Here is an 18,714-nt window from a genome sequence, read left to right on the forward strand (position 1 = left end):
ATGCTCTCATCAGACTAACGGAGATGGACTCGCCTGGAATGGTTTAATAGAAAAAAAGGAATCAGGAAAGCTCAGGATCACTCACCATCCTGCACCCCTCCAAAAGAGAGCTGACTTGATACACGTCCACCACCAAATACGAAGCCATGGGCAAGTGCCCGGGCTAACATCTGAACAGCTGGAGGCCAAGTCAACAGTCTGTGATTAATCACAACACAGCCCAGTGGGTTGCTTTGAGATCCTGAGGTGTATTCATCTGTGTATGGAACTGACCGACAACCCGTACTCTTCAGGATCACCTCAGCCCTGGAGGACGCTAGGCAAGAGAGGCACTCGTTGGGTGGTGGTTCTGCTTCCTACCAGAAGTTCTGACCCACAGCCCATTGAAGTCAGCGGCAAGAGTGCCGCTGGCCTTTGGTGAGCTTTGGATCCAGTCAGTAGAGGGAGGTGGTAAAATTAAACCTGCTAGAGAGGAGATGCTGACAAGGTCTTTGTGCCTGTCCTACACACTCTCAAAACTCTAAGTACAGGGGAGGTTTCTAACAAGTCACCCCGGCATCTGACATTAGTCAAGTTGCTGGCATGGGTTTCCTGGTGCATCTCGGCCAGCATCAAAAAGCTCCTCACCACAACTAGAGCAAGGTTGCCCCAAAAGGCAGGCAGACGGTCATGCAAAACCCACCACCATCTCAGGGACAAAATCTGATCGCCTGCAGGTCGCTCAAGGACCACAGGGTCCCAAAGGGTAACTGCGGCCATCCAGAAAGGTATGTGGAGCAAGGGGAGACAAATGGTTGTGTGCATTTCTTTTTGTTTTTCAATAAGAGTGGTATGCAAATGTAGATGCAAATAAGGTAGCTGTATTGGCTCCTGGAAAGCTACCCCGCTGGTCCTCAGGAGGGTGGAGTCATCGTGAGGTTTGAGCACCCCTGAACTAGAGAGCAGACATACAAACACAGAAGAACGAGGCCTTCCAACATTTTCCAGTGGAGGGAAAGATCTTTGTTAATTTTTTTCTTTCAGTTTTGCTTTTACACTTTCAAAAACCAGACAGCAGAGACACAAGAGCCACCCCGCCTCCACCCCCGCCCCCCCCCACAAGGCTACAGTGCGAGAGAACTGTAATGCTTGGGCAGAAAACTGCTTCTCGAAAGCTCCCCTTGGCAGGGTACACTACTTCCAAAACTTGGGTTGAAAACAATAAAATAAAATAAGACGATGGATCTGGTTCTCAATCACATCAAGGCACGTTTACACCACTCTGGCAGCGGGGCGGAGAGCTTCAAAGCAAATGTAATTTACACTCAGTGTTAAGTCCCCCTTTACACACTTCCATAGTGGAGTAAATGAAAATCCTACCCAGTGCGTCTGATGGGAATATTTGAAGACAAATGACATCAGAAATATCCAAGTCATTTCAGTTCCTCTTTTGATTCATTCCTGATAAGATGCTGGGGAGAAAAACTCAGCCTAGGTTTAAATATTTGCCTGGAAGGAGGAATAATGTACAGTTAAAATCAAGCTACTCAAACACAATCATTCAGATAAGTAACTAGAAGTATCACCTCTACCATCTAGAGAGAGAAGAGTGTCTGAGATACAGAGGGCATATTTAGGAAAAATACACATCTGAAGTCTCTGTGGCCACTTGCTGAGAATCGGGGTCCACACACAAGCCAGTTAAAGAGCATTTCAACATGAAATCTTAACTTAGTAGGAATGTCGGGGTGAAGCTGTATCATTTTTGTTTGTTTTAAATACATGGACAGCTGTCAGAGGATATGAAAATGATGGTGGGTCTTCCTGAAAGGCCCCTGTGTGTGGGTGTTGGTGGGTGTTTGATGACTGTGGGACAGCATGACTGAGTTTAAGAAGGCTGGGAGCCCAACAGTCTCTCAATAGCTGCGTTGATGTCCCCACCGGTGGCGATGAGCGCTTGGAGGTTAGCCTCGCGGTTAATGAAGCCCATAGCGTTCAGCTGCTCCAGCTGCTGTTGGAATCGCACTTCGGGGCTCTGCACCTGCCAGGGGAAGGGAACCAAAGATCTTAGATTGGGCCAGATGCCCAGCTGGTGTAAACGGGAGTAGCTCCATTGAAGTCAAGGTGCCAGCTCTCAAGAGTAGCTCAAATGAAGGCAATGGAGTTGTACTCATGCACAGCAGCTGAGGATCCTGTCCAGTTAAAATCTATTAAGAATTGAGAGAGGTTTGTACGACCCCCATCACTGCAGTGTACCAGTACCTTGGTAGATGTAGGCGTATATATGGTCAAACCCTTTCCTGTGGGTAGCAAACCCTTGGTCATTATCTGATGCTTTTCATTAGAGGATCTCAAAGCACTTTGGCAGAGGCGAGTTTGCCCCACCACCCCAATCCATCCTCAAGGCACAGACAGAGGAAATGACTCGCCCATGGTGCCTGTGTGGCAGAACTGGGAGGAGAACCCAGGTCTCCTGAATTCCAGGCTGGTGCCTGAGTCACCAGGCCGGTGCCTGAGTCACCAGGCCAAGTTCCTCCCCACGATCACGCTGTGTAATCGTCACATGCTAAAATGTCTTCGCTCCAGCTGAAATACAGCCATTCCTGGGCTGGCACGTTTCATAGGGCACGGTGTTGGATGGGGAATACCATGCCCAAGAAAACCTTGCTGTGGGCACTCGCAGTCTCCAGTTGGGATGTGACCAGCAACACCCCCGATTCATGTAAAAGGTGGCACAGTATGAGCCGTTTTCAGAAAGGTGGCACCATGCCTCCTAGCACGACACGGTGGTGTTGAGCAGTGTGGCCTACTGGATAAGGCATGGGAATGGGGCTCAGGTGACTTGGGTGCTTTTCCAGGATCTGCCACGCACTTGCTGGGTGACCCTGGACAAACTGCCCCTCTCCGTGCCTCAGGCTCCCCATCTATAAAATGGGGAAAGTGATCCTGACCTGCTTTGTGAAATGCTTTGAGATCTATGGCTGATAAGAGCTAGGGAACATAAGAATTGCCATACTGGGTCAGACCAAAGGCCAATCTAGCCCAATATCCTGTTTTCTGACAGTGGCCAATGCCAGGTGCCCCAGAGGGAGTGAACAGAACAGGTAATCATTAAGTGATCCATCCCCCATCACACTTTCCCAGCTTCTGGCAAACAGAGGTTTTGGTTAATAGCCATCCTGGTTAATAGCCATTAATGGACCTATCCTCCGTGAGCTTATCTAGTTCTTTTTTGAACCCTGCTATAGTCTTGGCCTTCACAACATCCTCTGGCAAGGAGTTCCATACGTCGACTGTTCATTGTGTGAAGAAATACTTCCTTTTATTTGTTTTAAACCTGCTGCCTATTCATTTCATTTGATTACCCCTAGTTCTTGTGTTACAAGAAGGAGCAAATAGCACTTCCTTATTTACTTTCTCCACACCAGGCATGATTGTATAGACCTCTGTCATATGCCCCGTTAGTCGTCTCTTTTCCAAGCTGGAAAGTCCCTGTCTGATTAATCACTCCTCATACGGACGCCGTTCCACACCCCTAATAATTTTTGTTACCCTTTTCTGAACCTTTTCCAATTCCAATACATCTTTTTTGAGATGTGGCGACCACATCTGCACGCAGTATTCAAGGAACTATTATTGGGTCAATGTTCACAGGGAGTATTGCAGTTTGGTTCCTAATCTCCTACAATATTTATCATGCAGCTTGCCGTTAATGGGCTGAACTAATGACCACCTGGCTTATGACAACAGCCTTGATGATCATATGGTACTGGGAGAATCCCCGCTGCATGGATACAACCAGGTTGCGCATTACGTACTTGAGAGTTTCCTCCGGCCAAGAGTTGGATCATCTGCTGCATGAGCTGCTGTTGCGGGTTACTGCCCCCTGCTGGAGAGGCACTGGCAGGCGTCGAAGTGGAGGATATGGGGTTCTCTGGGATTGTGCTTCCTCCTGCGGAGGGTGGGGGAATTCGAGGCATTCCAAAGGAACCGAGGCTGAGAAAGAAATCAGAATGCTCGCTGCAGGAGATGCTACAAGGTTGCCCCTGCCTGTCTCTCTGGGATTGCATGGTACAAGCGTTCTAGTAATGGGGTGTGGAGCCTTTTCTAAGTCGCCAGTTCGAATCCAGCCAAGGGCAGGAGCAACTGGCTGCCATTATCATGGGACAGCTGTTCCATGGCCTCTGTGAAACGACCCGGTTGGTCCCAGTCCTGGTCCTATTGAGCAGGTACCTACATCACTAGACCACGAAGAACTGGGATTATCAGGTTCCCTTGCTGGCAATCTGGGCGGAGGACAAGAACTAAAGGGGTTGTGAAGACTGAACTCCCCCCTCACCCACACAGGGAATCCTCACCCTAGGGCAGGACTAAGGGGCGCTGGCAGGATTATTTACCCCAATGTACCTATCCGTCTCCAGGGCTGTGCATCTCAAACCTTTCCCCAGTGCTAAATTCGGGCGATATTAAGTACTCTGTACTGCAGATCAGAAGGGGGCTCTTGTAATTCCTGGAAGAGAGCAGCAGGGGGAGTGTGAGCAGGCAGAAGGAAAAGCTAATTCGCTAGAGGCTGCACACAGCTGTGCTGGAAAGTAGCTGGGGATTTGCCAGGGCTCTCCCAAGGCAGACCTGCACTACAAGTTTTGCAGGTCTGATTCTGATCTAAGGACTCCTTACCTTGGCACTAGTCCCGGGGCCTCCGTTTGCAGCGTCTGGAGTCCCTGCTGGATCTGGAGGAGTGCCTGCATGGCTCGGGGGTTCGTCAGGATTGAGAGGGAGTCTGGGTTCTGCATCTGGGAAACAAGGAAGGTAAAATTCAACTGTTACCAAAGATCCAGAGTTTCCTTCAGTCAAAGATCTGCATTAGAGGCAGGAGGGCCCTGGCTAGACAAAGCCCTTTAAACATGAGCCCTAGGGATCATCATCCAATGGGACACAGCGGCATCTAGTAGCTACAGCAAGAGAGTGGATTCCTGGATCTATTTCTCCTTCAGCTCTCTATGCCTTAGTTGCATCACCTACCAAGGCAAAGTCTCTGTTCTTTCAGCATCACAGCCCAGCCCGAATAGGACTGTGCACTTCCTGCGAGCCTTTGAATGAAGGACCAAAGGCTTTCCCTGCTGCGAAAGCCATGGGACAGTTCTGGACCGAAGGATGGCCAGCGCAGAGCAAGGGACGAGACTCCTTACCTGCTGCAGAAAGACAGGGAGCTGAAGCCGTAGCTGCTCCTGAAGCTGCGGGTTTCCGGCAAAGAGCGGGACATTTACCATCATCTGCCAGGAGACAGCACACACAGCATGAGTCGATGGGGTTATTAAACGGTCTTCCTGGCCTAGTTCCACAGAACACGTTAACTAGGTCCTTAACAACCCTTGCCACCAGTGGCTTTGGTATGTTCCACTTCCAACAGGAATTGACAGACAGCCTGATCCTGCCTTTAGAGATGAATGGGAGCAGCAGCCAGCAGAAAGGGTGGGAGTGCTTTTCAGTGAAGACCCCGCGCGGTTCCTTTAGAGAGGACTGCACAGCTCCGGGGTGCTGAGATGCACAGCCTTCCCCACCCCCACCCAGATCCAAATCCAAATGCAGGCCAGCATGGCAGCCACCAGAAGCTGTCACCCAGAAGAGCTGGAGGCTCTCAAGCCAGGTGCGTCTGACTCCCAGTAGCCACTAGCACCGGCTGACCCCACCTTTGCTGGCAGTCTGAGCAGAGGGGCTGAGTACTGAATGGGCCATGGGAATCTGAATTCCCCCTCTCATCCCACCCAGGTCAGGAAGACAGCGCAGTCAGGCTGGTGCCGGCCCTCCCTCTGTCCGGGTTGTACACACTGTGGGGCTATGCAGAAGACTTCGCTCGTCTGGGATCTCAGTCCCGTGGTTGGGCTCATACTACTAAGAAGCACAACAGAGCTCTGAGCCTGGTCTATCAGAATTCTGCTTCCTTAAAATGAGCAGCGCCTCATGCTATGGTGACAGAAAGCCCGCGTCCGTGCTAGGACCCAAGGCTTGTATCTGACAGAGGAAGATGCTGCTATATTTTTACCTGTGCTGCGAAGTCTGGGTTCTGGGAGAGAGTCTGCATCATACTGCGCATGTAAGGGGCAGAGATCATGTTCTGCATCAGCTGGGGGTTCTCCGAAATCTGCTGCAGGAGGCCCTGCATCTCTGGGCTGTTAAACATCCCTGCAGCAATACGGGAGAGAGCAAAACTTACAAGCCTGACCGCAGCTACACAGGAGCTAAAATCAAACACGAAGCACAGAGAAGATGGAGGCCGTGTCTGAATTTAGTGTTGGTAGAAGGTGGAACACACAGCAACACTGAGCAATCTTGATGTTCATTTCTCACCAGCTGGTCTTCGTAAGAGAAAGGGTCAGAGGGTAAGTCAACACATGCTCCTGACGATTTGAGATTTTCCAGTGGGACATGGGGATGTGGATGCTGGAGAGGAAATCCAGCAGAGTAGCCGTTAACCCTTTTCAGGCCGGGTAAGTAAATAAACCAGGGATGGACTAGACCAATACATGGAAATACCCTCATCTTAAACAGCAGCAGCCCAGGGAGACTACAAATCCCAGAATTCAATGCTCCATCTTGAGCAGCCAGGCAGGGACTACTTTGTCTCCATGGCCTCCCCCTAGAGCTGCTCATCCTGTGCACATGGAGAACCCCAATGCACCTGAGCTCCCAATGCAGCCCTTGGTCAAGCACATGAGGAATAACCCATTCTAGTTTGCCACAGGGCCAGAATGGCCAATCTGATTAACTCAGCAGCTACAGAAACATATAAATGCTGGAAGTAATCTGATGCCATCTACATCTGACTGGTTTGTTCTGTCACCAGCACCTCGCTCCTAAGTACGTACCAGTCCCCAGGCTGGCAGCGCTGATCCCAAAGGGATTGGATACAGTGGGTGTGCTTTGGGTTGTTGTTGATCCGGTACTCCCTTCGCTGCTGGGTACCTGGGTTTGGGAGGCAGGTGGCGTGGGGCTCCAGGGGTTGGGTAAAGGCTCTCTATTTTCCGTCCGTAAAGGCTGGGAGCTCGAACTGTCGGAGTTCCCAGCCAAGGATGAGAAAGGATTGTTGCCAAACTAGAAAGAGAGAGATCACTGAATCAGACACTGTAAAGGAGAGGATCAGACTAAACCCACCAGCGCACAAGAATACCAGGCTCTTATATAGCACTTTTCACCAGCAGAGCCCAAAGCGTTTCACAACTTTTAATGCGTTCAGCCTCACTGGGCAGTGCTATTCTACTCGGTTTTCCCTGAGGCACAAAGAGGATAAGTGACTTGTCCAAGGTCATACAGGGAGTCTGTGGCAAGCAGGAAATTGAACCCAGGTTTCTCAAGTCTTAGGCTAGTGCCTTAACCACCCTGCCTCTTCTGCAGGTGCCGGTGGAAAACACAGAGCACAGATCACATTCACCAGGGCTTGCGACACCCTCTGTGCAGTTTCCCTGTTGAGGAATCTGCCCCAGACCACACAGACAGTTGGACAAAATAGCTCGACCACCACCTGCAGACAGGGGGCATAAGACCCACCAATCTACCCCAACTGGAGCAGGAGTGCGCCATACCTGCTCCCTAGCTGCGCTAAACATGGGCTCCTGGATGTCGGTGTACATCCGGCGCAGGGCATTGTATCCCCCTGGGATGCTCTCTAGGTTACTCAAAGCTCGGTCCTGGTTCCGCATCATCTCCTGCATCATGGCGGGGTTGCGGGCCAATTCCATTGTCTGGGGGAAAGAGAAGAATTTGGGGGAGATCAGGCCTGTTTACACCACAAAAAAGAGTCCAGCGAATTGAACTACGGGTGACACAGCCCCCAGCAGTACCCCACTGTTTTACATCCAAGCACTGAAAAAAATAAGTCTTGATCTCCTGGAAGAAAAGCATAAATAAACCCATTTTACAGACAGAGAGCGGAAATCATTTGTCCAAGATAATGCACAGCAAGGGAAGAGGACCCAGGATCTTAGCTCCTCAAGTTCCCTGCTATCACTGCTAAGCTATGATGCCTTGCTTTTTTTACTATCTCAATTCAGCTGGTTAGGATCATGTAGTTTCTATGCAAGATCAAGTCACCTGCACAAACACCTGGCTAACATCCTTGGGATGGACTGCATTTGAAAATTGTCCAAGGATTGACGAGAAGATAATTCCCTCACATTTCAGTAAAAATAAAATCATCTTGTGGCTCCAGACCTCCAACAGGTGCTCCAGATCTCCCCAGAAAGGCAGAACCTATCTGAAAGTCCTGCTCCAACTCAAAGAACCAAAGCACAGATCATTCACAAGATGATTTAGTCCATCTAACACAGTGACAATTCACTGGGAGTTTGGGAGCTAAGAATTGGTTAGCATGGCCCAAGCAGGGGTAAGACTAGGAGTAACAGATTGAAACTGGGCATAGAAAACATCGGGCCGCATACCAAGAAACATTTGCCGACAATGAGATCTCTTCTTCTCCCAAGGAACATGATGGAAGTCTTGCCGCTTGCCGTATTTAAAACTAGAGTTCTCATTGCTTCGTGGTGCTCCCGTCTGACTCCATCTGTTGTCTCTTGTCTAATACTTAGATTGTCTTTTGGTCTGTGCTTGTGCAGACCTAGGATCAGAGGGTTCTGATACAGGACTGGGGCTTTTAGGCACTACGGTAATAAAATAATGAAATGAGCTGCCCTGAAGAACACACCGTAGAGAACAATCCTACACTGGCAGTGGGAGATGGACCATGAGATCTTTCTCTGCCATCTCTAATTCCTATGGAAAGCAACGCCTTTTGCTTCTGGTCCCTGCAATAGAACAGGGGCCAGTGTCCCTTCTATAGTGTACTTTGGGCAGCTCTGAAGATCCTTTTTGCCTCTATGCATGTGGTCTATTCAGCAGCACTGACACAGGTAGAAAGACTGGAAGCACATTGGTGTATGACTGTGGTTCACACAACATGCATGAGTTTACACACAGACTGCTGTGTGTCTGGGAGGACCCTGCAGCAGGTAGATAAAGAATCTGATCTCTGAATCAACTGGATCTGGACTCCACTCACTCCCTTTACAGAACAGACACCAATGCAGAGGGACCAAAGAGAAGCGAGAAGCTGGGGAGTCCGTGCTGATGATCTCAGAGGCACCTGAAACAGGCTCCCAGGTGTAAACTCTCTCACCCACCTGTCTCATGAGCTCGGGGTTGTTCAGCATGTGGCTTATCTCAGGGTTTCGTTCCATCAGCTGCTGCATCTGGGGATTGGCCATGATCATCTGTCTCATGAGGTCGGGGTTGGACATCATGTTCTGCACAAGGGGGTTCTCCATAATCTGAGAGAGCATCTCTGGGTTGGACATCAATTGCCGTTGCATCTGCTGCTGGAGCTCCATGAAATTGGCGGAACCCATCCCGAGGCTGCCGAGCCCAGTGACGCCACCAAAGCCAGCTAGAGAGGGAACAAGACATGGAGAGAGACGCATGCCAGTTAATGCAGTTATCTGCAACCGGAAAGAAAGGGGGTGGAGAGGGGGTTGGCTGAATTCTATCCACTGCAACCCAATGATACTTCATTGCTAATACCACCACCTTCCAGTTCTGTAACAGCCGGATCTGACAGAAAGCTTCTTATCCACAGACCTCCAGGTGCTTTACAAAGGAGGGCAGTACTATTAGCTCCATTTTACAGATGGGGACACTGAGGCACAGAGTGGAGAAGTGACTTGCCCAAGGTCAGCCAGCAAGTGGCAGACTCAGGAATAGGATCCAGAAGTCCTAACGCATGGCCCCATTCCTTTAACCCCTGGGCAACTCTCCCTTCACAGAATAGGCACTGGGATGCCAAGAAAGCAAAGTTGTCACCTACAGAGGATGGATGCAGCGTTGCTGGGTGCTCCATCTCCGGCACCTGCCGTGGTCCCTGCTCCGCTGCTCTGCCTGCTGCTGCTCCCAGTGTCAGAGAGGGCGCTGCTGGAGGTGGAAGGCTGAGGTGGCGCAGCGGGAGAGGAAGGGGTTGTAGTGGGGACGGTGGTGGCGGCAGGAGCGGCAGGGGCAGGGGCAGAAGCAGCTGCAGGATCTGGAACCCTACAAAAAAAAAAACAGGTCACAGCTGGGGCTCAGTAATCTAAATAGCACCACCTGCAGCTCATAAGAGGAACTTCGGAATAGCCATGTCAGATCAATGGGACATCTGCTCTGGATGCTTCCATCCAGCCCTGTGTGTGTTCTTTCAAACAACCCCCCCATCCCGCATCCCCAGCTGGTGACAAGGCGTCTGCAATGATCTACAACATCCCTAGCCAGTGTAATGGAGGCACTAGTCTTATTCTGAATGAAGTCTAACGCCTTCTTGAATCATGCTAAGCTATTGGCCTCAATAATACCCAGCAGCAGTTCATTCCAAGCAGGAAAAGCCTCCTACTGCCTCATTGGAAACCTCAGCACGTTAAACCATGCTTACTGCAAGGGGTAAATAATAATCATTTGCTTTTCTGTAATGCCTTTCATCTGCAGAGCCAACTTGAACTGTTAGCTTAGAACCATGATTTTTTTCCCCATGTTTCTCTTTTTAAACTCCCCTGGAGTGTTTACAACTCCAACATTATTGGGCTAGTGCATGAGAGGTTTCAACTGACAGTGGATTACAAACAAGCATAATTAACTCATCTTCATTCTCCAAGCTAGGCAAAAGCAAATATGTCACTGACGTTAATTTTAAAAATCATTTCAGATTCAATAACTGAAGTCTTTATCAAGGAAATAATTTGTTTTTTAGCATATATATACTGAACTCTGGCAATGTCTCTAATATTAAATATTCTCTAGTTTGTTTCCCATTTTGGTTTAACAAGTCACAGACTTTAATGTTTAATATTACATTGTTTAGTTACCTGTGTTTTGATTGCTAAATATATACAGTCAACTTACACTGTCTGATTTTCTCTTAAACCTACTATGCTGGTTAAAATCAACTGAAGACAACTACAGCCCCCATCCTGCAAATGTGACAGCCACCATCTTGGCTGACACTCTGGGACTGAACCAGGGACCAGCAGAGCTAACAGCATGAGCTGCTAAAGCTCTGTAAAAATGGGGCTGTAACAAGTCATATCCTCTGTGGACTGGCACAAACAGGTACCTGAAACATACACTCACCAGTGAATTACACACACACTTATACACGTGTTTAACTTTAAGCACATGAGCGATCCTGCTGAAGTCAAGGCTACGGTTAAGATGCACAAGTGTTTGCAGGGCTACAGTTATAACTACAAGATTAGGGGGAAAGGCTTCACTACTGCTTGGGCTTTAACTTTGCGCATTTGACAGGGCTCAGTGTCTGGTTTCCCCTCTTTGTTTGGGTCCTTAGCAGCAGCAGGAGAAAGAAATATCTTTTAAAATAGGAAAATCTACAGAGGCACAAAAATCAACACGGGGATGCGGGGCCAAACTTGAAACTACTTTGAACTTTCTTCAATTGACTAGATTTCCAGCTGCTGCAAGCTTTGCGCTTTAACAAGGTATACTGGGAAGTGACTCAATCATGTGGATGCCAAATGATGCCACTTGAGCTGAGCAAACATGAATGCAGATTTTTAAGACAAAAATACTCTGGGAACATCTGAGAATGGGGGAGGGGAGTGATCAGACCAGGAAAAAGTAATCTGGACTCATCCCCCTTCTAGAGATCAGAGGCTTGAAGCTTGCAGAGATAGCCATTCTCTTTTAAAGAATGCCAAACTGGCCAGCTACTTAGAGATAAACTATCTGTAGAGTCCTTCTCCACACAGCCCTCCAAAAGCTCCCTGTGCTGCCATCTACCTCTGTTTATTAGGCATCTCATTTCCTGCCACTCAAACAAAAGCAGCTGAAACAGAGGGGGCTTAGCCAGCTGTTATAAGACACTGGATTCAGAGACCTAGCAGAACCAGACCTAGATCCATAACTCCCCAGGTAGCAAGCTCAAGGCTGCTGGGAGGGTAGGAACTGTCAGATGTGTGTTTTTAAACTGGTACAGAGCACCTTTTAATCCCCAATCACTTTACAGAGTCATCTGACTGCTGCTGGAAATCAGCCCTCACTCAGAGGGAGGCAAGGCAGGGTAGGAAGCAAAGCGGATGGGAAATAGGAAGTTTAAAAAAAAAAAAAGGAAGAGGGGTAGTTGGATAGAGATCACTTGATCCTCTCTGCACAGGAAGAAGCTGTAATGTTTGCAATAAGCACTATAGCACCTTTACCAATGACCATCACACAGAATAAAATGAATGACACTGGCCAGATGTTTACTGTTCCCTCTGAAATAGTTTGTGAGCACTGCAAAGACAGCAGTAAACGGCATCAACCTGCCACTCCTCACAGAAATGCAGAATTTAGCATATGGTCCTTCTGCAATGGCTGACAATACCCAATACCAATGCTTCTTTAAAAAAAAAACACTGATCTTTAATAAGCCAGTGAGCAAGGACTCCCAAGGGGGCAATGCAGCTTCACAAAGAGACGCAGCCCTGTTTGTTCACCAGCACACGGCTGCTCAGGCAGCAATGGGAACCCACAAAATTGTTGCAAAGAGCATTTAGAAAGCAAAACCACGTGTTCACATCGACAATGCAGCAACTGCTCTTGGAACCATTTGACATCTAGGACATTTACTTAAGTTTCATCTGGTAGCATCTGATATGTTGATTTTCATGTGTGTTTCTTAGCTGCTCGAACTATGTACTGTGGTTAAAGCTTTGTACTCACTGCATTTCTTTCATCAACAGATCTCAAAGCACTTGAGACTGCACGAACTAAAGGTCAAGGAACAGGAGTCAGGACAGCTGGGGTCTGGTCCTTGGCATCAATGCTGACACTATGTCTGGCTTTACGAAAGTCACTTAACCTCTGTCAGTCTCTCCATCTGTAAAGCGGGGATGATACCTACTTGCCTGGGATGGCGCAAGCATTAACTAACACCTATAAATCGTAAATTCTCTTCAAATGTAAAGTTCTACATGATAATTATAGTGATGAAAGCTCAAACCCCAAGTAGCAGGAATAACCATTCTACAGATGGCTAAAATGAGGCAAAAATAGGTTAAATGACTTACACGCAGTGTCACAAAGGGGAACAGAACCCACGAGTCCTAATCCCAGTTCCCCTTCTCTAAACATAAGATCAAGCACCACCACAGAGCCAGAAATTGAACCCAGGAGCTCTGACTCCTGGTACCCTGCTTTAGCCACTGGACAAAACACTGCCTTTCTAACATACTTTCCTCACAAAGTAATGACAGGTTTCAGAGTAACAGCCGTGTTAGTCTGTATTCGCAAAAAGAAAAGGAGGACTTGTGGCACCTTAGAGACTAACCAATTTATTTGAGCATGAGCTTTCGTGAGCTACAGCTCACTTCATCGGATGAAGTGAGCTGTAGCTCACGAAAGCTCATGCTCAAATAAATTGGTTAGTCTCTAAGGTGCCACAAGTACTTCTTCTCACAAAGTAAGTTTTTGACAGCAGCAGGAAGGAATGATTTCTTACTTCTGTGGAGTCTTAATGACCAAATGCACAGTCAGCCCGTCTTTGATCCCGTGTTGATTCAAAGTGTCTCCGTCCTTCAGGATCTTTCCAGCAAAGATCAGAACCAGCTGATCCTGTTTGGCTTTAAACCTCCTGGAAATCTCTTCTTTGAACTGGAAAACAGACAACAAGACGATATAAGAACAGCCACACTGGGTCATACCAATGGTCCATCTAGCCCGTATCGTGTCTTCTGACAGCCGCCGATCCCAGATACTTCAGAGAGAATGAACAGAACAGGGCAATTATCAAGTGATCCATCCCCTTTGTCCACTCCCAGCTTCTGGCAGTTAGTGTCTGAGGACACAGAGCATGGGGTTGCATCCCTGACCATCTTGACTAATAGCCATTGATGGACCTATCCTCCAGGAACGTATCTAATTCTTTTTGCAGGCAAAGGACTGAACGCAGAGATTTTAAAATGTCTAAGCGTCTGCAGCAGAACATCACACTCACTACACAGCCACTACCAACAGCTGACATATCTATAGAGTCTCTGCTTGAGCTATTTAACGGAACAAGAATCCTGTATCCATCTGGGAAGTGCAACTCAAGTTTGGGGAAGAGGCAGGGAGGGAGCCATAGCGCAATTACCTCAATGAGAAACGAGGGCTGACAAAGCTAGACCAGTTGTCCCTTTTTGATCTCACCCAAAGACATTGTTTATCCTCTGAATGTCTACAACTTTTTTGTCTCTCTGCTCATTTGAATTTCATAAAGGGAAACCCAGCTCTTGAGTGATTTTAAAACAGGTCTAGAAACCAGGGAACAATTCTGCAGTAGCCAGGGGAAACAGACTAAATGGTCTTTCCTAGGTCTAACTTCTATCATCATATTCCTTTTCAGCATGCCATATCGTAGAACACTAGCTGACAACTACTCTTTGGGACGGAGTGGGATTATCCCTTGCAATGAGAACTGCATGGCTAATGCCCAGCCAGCGGGCATTCCCCAGCTTTGCTTTTTGGTAGCCACAGATCATGGGGGAAGACTTCGCAAAGGAAAGCGTTGTTCTCAAAATTCAAAAAGCCAGCTGCACTGCACTGGTGCCCAGCCCCTGAGCTCAACTCCTGCAAACATACAGCTCTGAAGCCTGAGGCCACCCAAGGCACACAGCTAAAAACACGTCCCTCATACCCTCCTCTGAATTCCACATTCACTAAATGCCTTGTTTGTACTGAGGGGCCGCTAGGAATTGAATGCGGGGAAGTGGAGGTCTAATTCTAACACCGAGGACTCTGCTACAGTCAGCACATCCACTACACCGTATGCTCAGCTGCCATATCCTACACCAGCATCCAACCAAGGGTTGCCACGGCCCCTGCTACCACAAGCAGCACCAAGGATACTTTGCCCTGGTGGCCATGACCACATGTTTCTGCAATACCGGATGTTCCTTTTAAATCCCTTCACAAGCTGCTCTTCCGTGCCCTAAAACCCTGTCCGCCCCCAATCCCAGAGGAAGCCCAGCCACTCTCCTCCCAACCTCACTGCCCAGCCCAGGGTTCCCCCCACTGCCCAAGTTGCGATTCCACGCTGGGCCCTGGGTCCCACTCAGTGGGCCTTGCTGGCTCTCAGATTACAAGCACCCACAACCCATGTCTCAGTCCATCCCCTTCTCTCCCATCCACCTACCCAAACCTCTCCAGATCCAGCCCCCCCAACCCCCCCTCCACACCATACCCAGCCCCCCCAACCTCCCCACTCCAGATCCAGCCCCCCCAACCTCCCCTCCACACCATACCCAGCCCCCCAACCTCCCCTCCCCACCATACCCAGCCCCCCAACCTCCCCACTCCAGATCCAGCCCCCCCAACCTCCCCTCCCCACCATACCCAGCCCCCCAACCTCCCCACTCCAGATCCAGCCCCCCCAACCTCCCCTCCCCACCATACCCAGCCCCCCAACCTCCCCACTCCAGATCCAGCCCCCACAACCTCCCCTCCCCACCATACCCAGCCCCCCAACCTCCCCACTCCAGATCCAGCCCCCCCAACCTCCCCTCCCCACCATACCCAGCCCCCCAACCTCCCCACTCCAGATCCAGCCCCCACAACCTCCCCTCCCCACCATTCCCAGCCCCCCAACCTCCCCACTCCAGATCCAGCCCCCACAACCTCCCCTCCCCACCATACCCAGCCCCCCAACCTCCCCACTCCAGATCCAGCCCCCCCAGCCTCCCCTCCACACCATACCCAGCCCCCCAACCTCCCCTCCCCACCATACCCAGCCCCCCAACCTCCCCACTCCAGATCCAGCCCCCCCAACCTCCCCTCCCCACCATACCCAGCCCCCCAACCTCCCCACTCCAGATCCAGCCCCCACAACCTCCCCTCCCCACCATTCCCAGCCCCCCAACCTCCCCACTCCAGATCCAGCCCCCACAACCTCCCCTCCCCACCATACCCAGCCCCCCAACCTCCCCACTCCAGATCCAGCCCCCCCAACCTCCCCTCCCCACCATACCCAGCCCCCCAACCTCCCCACTCCAGATCCAGTCCCCACAACCTCCCCTCCCCACCATTCCCAGCCCCCCAACCTCCCCACTCCAGATCCAGCCCCCCCAACCTCCCCTCCCCACCATACCCAGCCCCCCAACCTCCCCACTCCAGATCCAGGCCCCTTAACCCCCAACCTCCCCCCCACTCCAGATCCCCCCCCCCAATCAGCCCTTTCACTTTCCTCCAAATGCTCCCCAGGTTCACACGCCCTGGGCCCTTCACCCCGCCCCCCCGCCCGCGGCCTCACGCCCAGCCCGGCTCCTTCGCCCGCCCGCCCGCAGCCCCCCCCAGGGCCCGGCCCAGCCCCACTTCCCGCCCGCAGCCCCCGGCCCGGCTCGGCCCGGCCCCCTCCCGCAGCCCCCGGCCCCACCCCCCGGCCTCACCTCCCGCACGGAGGCGCCGTCCCCGATGACGATCTCCTCCTTGTCCTTGGGGGTCTTCACCGTGACCCGGATGAGGAGCCCCCCGGGCCCGGGGCCGCCCAGCTCCGCCTCGCCCTCCCCGCCGGGGCCCGGGCCGCCGCCGCCGCTCAGCTCCGCCATCTTCGCCGCCCGCCCCGCCAGCCAGCCAGCCAGCCTGGGGGCAGCCGGCGTGGGGAGAGCGGCGCCCGGCCGCTGCGGGGGAGAGAGCCCGGCTCGCAGCGCCCCCAGCCGGCCCGGCGGGGAACTGCAGCCCGGGGAGCGGGCGCGGGCGAGGGGGGAGACCGGCCTCCACCGGCGGGAGGGGATCCCGGGGGTGGGGGCAACAGGGGAGCGGGAGCCCCACGCGGGAGGCGGACCGGGGAGAGAACTTGCAGGGCTGGGCGAGCCGCGGGAGGTTCGGACCGGAGTGGCAGCTGCGGGGCTGAGCCTCCCGGTGCAGGGCGGGGGCGGGGGCGGGGGCGGGGGGTAACCGGGGCGGGGGTGGGGCAGGCTCGTGGCATTCTCTCCTTTGGGTTCCGACTCTGACAGCCGGCAGAACAGATGGGGTGATCCCCTTTCACAGGAGAAGCTCGGAAAGTCGGGATCAGAGGGTTGCCTGGCAGCTAGGGACAGGGGGCTGCTGCTGGAATAATTTGTAGAGCTGGCGGGGGGCTGAGAGCCACTGATCCAAACTGCAAACCCTGTATGTGATGGAAACCGCTGCAAGCCGGGGGTGGGGCATCACCTCCAGCAGCCAGCCCCCCTAGTTCCAGCACCTAGGGCTAGGGACGGAATGTCGGGATCAGAGGGTTCCGTGGCAGCTGGGGGTGGAGTGTCGGGATCAGAGGGTTCCATGGTAGCTGGGGACGGAATGTCGGGATCAGAGGGTTCCGTGGTAGCTGGGGGTGGAGTGTCGGGATCAGAGGGTTCCGTGGTAGCTGGGGATGGAGTGTCGGGATCAGAGGGTTCCGTGGCAGCTGGGGGTGGAGTGTCGGGATCAGAGGGTTCCGTGGCAGCTGGGGACGGAGTGTCGGGATCAGAGGGTTCCGTGGCAGCTGGGGACGGAGTGTCGGGATCAGAGGGTTCCGTGGCAGCTGGGGGTGGAGTGTCGGGATCAGAGGGTTCCATGGTAGCTGGGGACGGAATGTCGGGATCAGAGGGTTCCGTGGCAGCTGGGGGTGGAGTGTCGGGATCAGAGGGTTCCGTGGCAGCTGGGGGTGGAGTGTCGGGATCAGAGGGTTCCGTGGTAGCTGGGGACGGAATGTCGGGATCAGAGGGTTCCGTGGCAGCTGGGGATGGAGTGTCGGGATCAGAGGGTTCCGTGGTAGCTGGGGACGGAATGTCGGGATCAGAGGGTTCCGTGGTAGCTGGGGACGGAATGTCGGGATCAGAGGGTTCCGTGGCAGCTGGGGGTGGAGTGTCGGGATCAGAGGGTTCCGTGGTAGCTGGGGACGGAATGTCGGGATCAGAGGGTTCCGTGGTAGCTGGGGACAGAATGTCGGGATCAGAGGGTTCCGTGGCAGCTGGGGGTGGAGTGTCGGGATCAGAGGGTTCCGTGGCAGCTGGGGGTGGAGTGTCGGGATCAGAGGGTTCCCTGGTAGCTGGGGACGGAATGTCGGGATCAGAGGGTTCTGTGGTAGCTGGGGACGGAATGTCGGGATCAGAGGGTTCCGTGGTAGCTGGGGATGGAGTGTCGGGATCAGAGGGTTCCGTGGCAGCTGGGGGTGGAGTGTCGGGATCAGAGGGTTCCGTGGCAGCTGGGGGTGGAGTGTCGGGATCAGAGGGTTCCGTGGCAGCTGGGGGTGGAGTGTCGGGATCAGAGGGTTCCGTGGCAGCTGGGGGTGGAGTGTCGGGATCAGAGGGTTCCCTGGTAGCTGGGGACGGAATGTCGGGATCAGAGGGTTCCGTGGTAGCTGGGGACGGAATGTCGGGATCAGAGGGTTCCGTGGTAGCTGGGGGTGGAGTGTCGGGATCAGAGGGTTCCGTGGTAGCTGGGGATGGAGTGTCGGGATCAGAGGGTTCCGTGGCAGCTGGGGGTGGAGTGTCGGGATCAGAGGGTTCCGTGGTAGCTGGGGACGGAGTGTCGGGATCAGAGGGTTCCGTGGTAGCTGGGGACGGAATGTCGGGATCAGAGGGTTCCGTGGTAGCTGGGGATGGAGTGTTGGGATCAGAGGGTTCCGTGGCAGCTGGGAAGGAACAGATAGGAGGGGACAGTTCTGACTGATAGCTGTGAATAGGCATCTGGCGTGAGAAGGAAAAGTGTGAATGAAGTGTGGTGAGAGCCCTG

General features: G+C 52.2%; 1 protein-coding gene across 1 annotated transcript; it reads right to left on the minus strand.

Annotated features, from left to right (window-relative positions):
* Positions 1-1,070: 1,070 nt before the first annotated feature.
* On the minus strand, positions 1,071-16,607 carry UBQLN4 (ubiquilin 4). The gene is made up of 11 exons (XM_084613979.1): positions 16,410-16,607; positions 13,487-13,638; positions 9,833-10,050; positions 9,153-9,415; positions 7,560-7,718; positions 6,846-7,071; positions 6,023-6,162; positions 5,169-5,252; positions 4,657-4,772; positions 3,798-3,975; positions 1,071-2,020 (listed from the first exon to the last, which is right to left on the minus strand). The coding sequence occupies exons 1-11, from the start codon at positions 16,566-16,568 to the stop codon at positions 1,868-1,870; spliced, it is 1,848 nt and encodes a 615-aa protein (XP_084470105.1). The 5' UTR covers positions 16,569-16,607; the 3' UTR covers positions 1,071-1,867.
* Positions 16,608-18,714: the final 2,107 nt, after the last annotated feature.

This window comes from Lepidochelys olivacea, assembly GCF_965140295.1.
Source record: "Lepidochelys olivacea isolate rLepOli2 genome assembly, chromosome: 24".
NCBI classification, from domain to species: Eukaryota; Metazoa; Chordata; order Testudines; family Cheloniidae; genus Lepidochelys; species Lepidochelys olivacea.